Consider the following 5000-nt stretch of genomic DNA (forward strand, 5'->3'; position numbering starts at 1 on the left):
CAGACAGAGGGACTGACAGATACACAGACAGATAGGCTGACAGATAGACAGACAGTGAGGCTGACAGATAGGCAGACAGAGGGACTGACAGATAGACAGACAGATAGGCTGACAGATAGACAGACAGAAAGGCTGACAGATAGGCAGACAGAGAGACTGACAGATAGATAGACAGAGCAAGGATAGGTAGCCCCGGCGAAGAGAAAATGGCAGGATAGGTAACCAGGAATAGGGAAACAAGGCGAAATTAGCATAGCAGGATAGGTAACTCCTAAGTAGAGAAAATAGGTGACCCCGGAGAAGAGAGAATAGGTGACCCCAGAGAAGAGAGAATAGATGACCCCAGAGAAGAGAGAATAGGTGACCCCGAGAAGAGAGAATCGATGACCCTAGAAAAGAGAGAATAGAAGACCCCAGAGATCCTCCGAGGTCACGGAGGGGGTAAGGGAGGGGCCTAACGAGCAGAGAAGTCCATCAGGGTTAAGACTAAGTCATCGACGGACGATAACCGCCCCTTTCTTACCCAGAGGACGCTCGCCAAATGGCCCACTGGTGCGTGTCGTCTGAAAATCCAGTGGGTTGTTGACCTTCTAATTAATTGCCGGAGACGCCCATCAATCACGCGCAAGCAATAACAAAGAGACAGGTTCAAAGGGGAGGGGGTGAGGGGGGGGGGTAAGAGGGGGAGGGGGTGAGGGGGGGAGTAAGAGCGGAAGGGGGAGGAGTGTAGGGAAAAGAAGGTGCTAAGGTCTTGAAATTATCTGAGCATTATTTTTTTTTTTGTTATGTGTGTATGTGCTTGCTTGTGTATTTGTGAATGTTTAAGTGTGTGTATGTGGTTGGTCTTGTGTTTTTGAGTGCGTTACAAAAGCGCCGAGAAGATGACAAAACGTCAAAAAAAATTAACATTTCTAAGATTTAGAAAAAATAATAAGAAAAATGATTAGGCAAAACAAAAATATTAACAACAACAATGATGCATCTAAGACCCGTTTCCCCCTCCCCCTCCCCCCCAAAAAAAAACAATCAAAGCCTCCCAGACGACATAACAGCCCCTTTTCCATCCTCTCCCTACCCCTACCCCCCCCCTTACCCCACACACACACACCGAAAGGCCCTGTCAGACTGCTTATGACAGGACTTTTAAACTGCTTATACCTAATAAACTATTTTAATTTCACTTAAAAAAGATAATCTACCTCTTCCCTCCACCCATTCACCCTCCACCCCTCCTCCCCTCCATCCTCCACCCCTCCATCCTCCGCCCTCCACCCCTTCGCCCATCCACCCCTTTACCCCTCTAACCCCTCCACCCCTCCACCCCTCCACTCCTCCACCCATCCACACCTCCACCCCTTTACCCATCCACCCCTCCACCCCTCCACCCTCCGCCTTCCATCCATTCACCCTCCACCCCTCCACCCCTCCACCCCTCCTCCCCTCCATCCTCCACCCCCTCCACCCCTCCTCCCCTCCATCCTCCACCCCTCCACCCTCCACCCCTCCACCCTCCGCCCTCCACCCCTCCGCCCATCCACCCCTCTACCCTCCACCCCTTCGCCCATCCACCCCTTTAACCCCTCTAACCCATCCACCCATCCATCCCTCCACCCCTCCACCCCTCCTCCCCTCCTCCCCTCCTCCCCTCCACCCATCCACCCTCCACCCCTCCATCCCTCCTCCCCTCCACCCCTCCACCTTTCACCCCTCCTCCCCTCCACCTTCCACCCCTCCTCCCCTCCACCTTCCACCCATTCATCCTCCACCCTCCACCCCCCCACCCTTTTATCCCTCCACCCCTCCACCCCTCCACCCCTCCACCCCTCCACCCCTCCACCCCTCCACCCCTTCCACCCCTCCACCCCTCCACCCCTCCACCCATCCACCCCTCCACCCGTCCACCCCTCCACCCCTCCACCCCTCCACCCATCCACCCAATCACAGACCTTCCGAAGGCAGCAGGGCATCCAGGAGCGTCCGCAGAGGCAGCTCCACCAAGCACGAGATGAGGAGAGAGACGATTCCCGCTATAAACGTCACGCCCGCTGATTGGAACAGCTGTTGAGAGAGAGTGAGATTTATTTTTTTGCATTTTCGTATTATTTCAAACACATTTATTGTTGTTATTTTACATTTCGTTGATTTATTTCGTGATATTAGATTTGTTTTGTTTTATGTATCTATCTATCCACCTAACTATCTATATATCTGTCTACACACACACACACACACACACACATAAAGATACATAAAGAGATAGATGAGAGGAAAGGAGAGAAAGAAAGAGAAAGAAAAGAAAAGACAAAGAAAGAAAAAGAGAAAGAGCAAAAACAAAGAGAAAAATAAAAAAAAGAGTAAGAAATAGAGAGAGAGAGATAAAAAAAAAGAGATAAACCGAACGGTAGATAAACAGACGGAAAAGAGAGAGAAAGAGAGAGAAAGAGAGGTCTCCTCCTAATAACTTCCATCTTCTGCCAGAAACACACACCAGCCGTTAAACGCAAAACGGCAAGAGAAAAATGGCTAAGTTACCCTTGGAATTATTTTCCTAAATAGGTTAAATTAATCCCACGATGCTAATTGGTCCGAGATGCTGTGACGTAATATTCCTCCTCTCATACGTGGCGGTGACTGCTCGTTCGCTCTCTCCTGTGTGTTTGTCTGTTTGTTGGTTTGTTTGACTCTATATATATATCTATGTCTCTTGATTTATCTATTTTTCTGTCTAGCTGTGTGTGTGTGTGTGTGTGTGTGTGTGTGTTGTGTGTACGTGTGTGTGTGTGTGTGTGTGTGTGTGTGTGTGTGTGTGTGTGTGTGTGTGTGTGTGTGTGTGTGTGTGTGTGTGTGTGTGTGTGTGTGTGTGTGTGTGTGTGTGTGTGTGTGTGTGTGTGTTTCCATGTCTGTCTCTCACACTCTCTCTCTGTCTCTCTTTCTCCTTCCCTCCCTTTCTTCCCCTCTCCCTCTCTACCTTTCCTTCTCTCTCCAGCTCCCTCACCTTCTTTGTCTCATTTGACCTTTCGACTAGCAGAAATATTAAACAACAACAACAACAACACAAATACAAAGGACACGAAAACGAATATCAGAAATAACAAAAAAAAAAAATGACAGAAAATAGAAATTGGACGAAATTAATTGAAATGAAACAAACATGCAAACAGAATTATTACAGTAACATTCGATTTCCTTTTCACTCACGTACACTCAAAAAAAAAAAAAAAAAAAAAGGCTTAGTACTGAAGATTACATTAACAAAATTTAGATTAGAGGCGAGGTAGCAATAAATATTTAATTCGATATTTGCATGCATTCTCAAATTCGTTAATATTTCATGAGACAAGGGCTATGCCTGGCGAAAACAATATTTTTTGCTTTGTTTTTATTGCAATAAATGTTAAGATAAATAGGTTTTATTGGCTTATATTTATTCCACCTCCCCACAGACACTCCTATACCTACAGCTAAGATTATGATAAACAGATTTTATTGGAGTATATTCACACTCACTCACCCCCACAACACACTTACACATCTCCATCCCCGCCCTACACCCACACAAACCTACCCACCTACCCACACATACTCACCCACCTACCCACCCACCTACCCACACTTACCCACCCACCTACCCACACTTACCCACCCACCTACCCACACATACCCACACATACCCACTCACCTACCCACACATACCCACCCACCCACCCACCCACACCCACCCACCCATCTACCCACACAAACTCACCCACCTACCCACACCTACCCATCCACCTACCCACATATACCCACCCACCTACCCACACATACCCACCCACCTACCCACACATACCCACCCACACACCCACACATACCCACCCACCTACCCACACCTACCCACCCACCTACCCACACATACCCACCCACACACCCACACATACCAACCCACCTACCCACACATACCAACCCACCTACCCACACACCTACCCACACATACCCACCCACCTACCCACACATACCCACCCACCTACCCACACCTACCCACCCAACTACCCACACATACCCACAAACCTACCCACACATACCCACCCACCTACCCACACATACCCACCCACCTACCCACACACACCCACCCACCTACCCACACCTACCCACCCACCTACCCACACATACACGTACACCCACATGTACCCTCGCGATTTTGCCCCCCCCCCTCCCCCCTCCCCCCCTTCTAACCGATCACTCACTCTGCGCTTTCCAGTTGTTTCTTTTTAGGGGAAAAAATCGCTTACCTCGACCGGGTGTCAACTCCCCCCCCCCCACCCCCTGCCCCTTTTTCCCTACCTGTCGTGTTTCTCATGAATATAGAGAGGAAGAACTTGAACTCAATAATACAGAGAGAGAGAAAGAGAGAGAGAGAGAGAGAGAGAGAGAAAGAGAGAGAGAGAGAGAGAGAGAGAGAAAGAGAGAGAGAGAGAGAGAGAGAGAGAGAGAGGGGACGTACTGCCTTGTACTCGTTTAAGGGGAGGGGAAGGAGAGGAAGGGAGGGAGGATGAAGAGGAGGAGAAGAAAAGGAGGGGAAAGGGGGGGGGGGGGGAGATGGAGAAAAAGAGGGGAAAGGAAGAGGAGGAGGAAGAGAGGGGAAAAGGAGGTGGAGGAGTAGGAGGGAGAGGAAAAGAGGAGAAGGGGGAGATAAGGAGGAGGAGGAAAAGAGGAGGAAGGGGAGGGGCAGGGGAAGAGGGAGGAGAAGGAGGAAAAGAGTGGGGAGGTGGAGGAGAAGAGGGGAGGAGCAACGGGGGAGGGGGAGGATGAAGAAGAGAAGAGGAAAGAAGAAGGAGGAGGAGGAGAAGGAGAAGAGAAGAGAGGAGGAGAAGGAGGAGGAGGAGGAGGAGGAGGAGGAGGAGGAGGAGGAGAAGGAGAAGGAGAAGGAGAAGGAGAAGGAGAAGGAGAAGGAGAAGGAAAAGGAGAAGGAGAAGGAGAAGAGAGGAGAGGAAGAGGAGGAGGAAGAGGAGGAGAAGGAAAAG

At 49.7% G+C, this 5000-nt stretch overlaps 1 protein-coding gene across 1 annotated transcript in view; it reads right to left on the bottom strand.

The window, feature by feature from the left end:
* The window catches only part of LOC125033000 (O-acyltransferase like protein-like), an 11701-nt gene that overhangs the window by 1471 nt on the left and 5230 nt on the right, over positions 1-5000 (bottom strand). Inside the window, exon 5 of the mRNA XM_047624448.1 lies at positions 1947-2058. Coding sequence (XP_047480404.1) covers positions 1947-2058 — 112 coding nt within the window. The remainder of the gene's footprint in view (positions 1-1946; positions 2059-5000) is intronic.

This window comes from Penaeus chinensis, chromosome 15, assembly GCF_019202785.1.
Source record: "Penaeus chinensis breed Huanghai No. 1 chromosome 15, ASM1920278v2, whole genome shotgun sequence".
NCBI classification, from domain to species: Eukaryota; Metazoa; Arthropoda; class Malacostraca; order Decapoda; family Penaeidae; genus Penaeus; species Penaeus chinensis.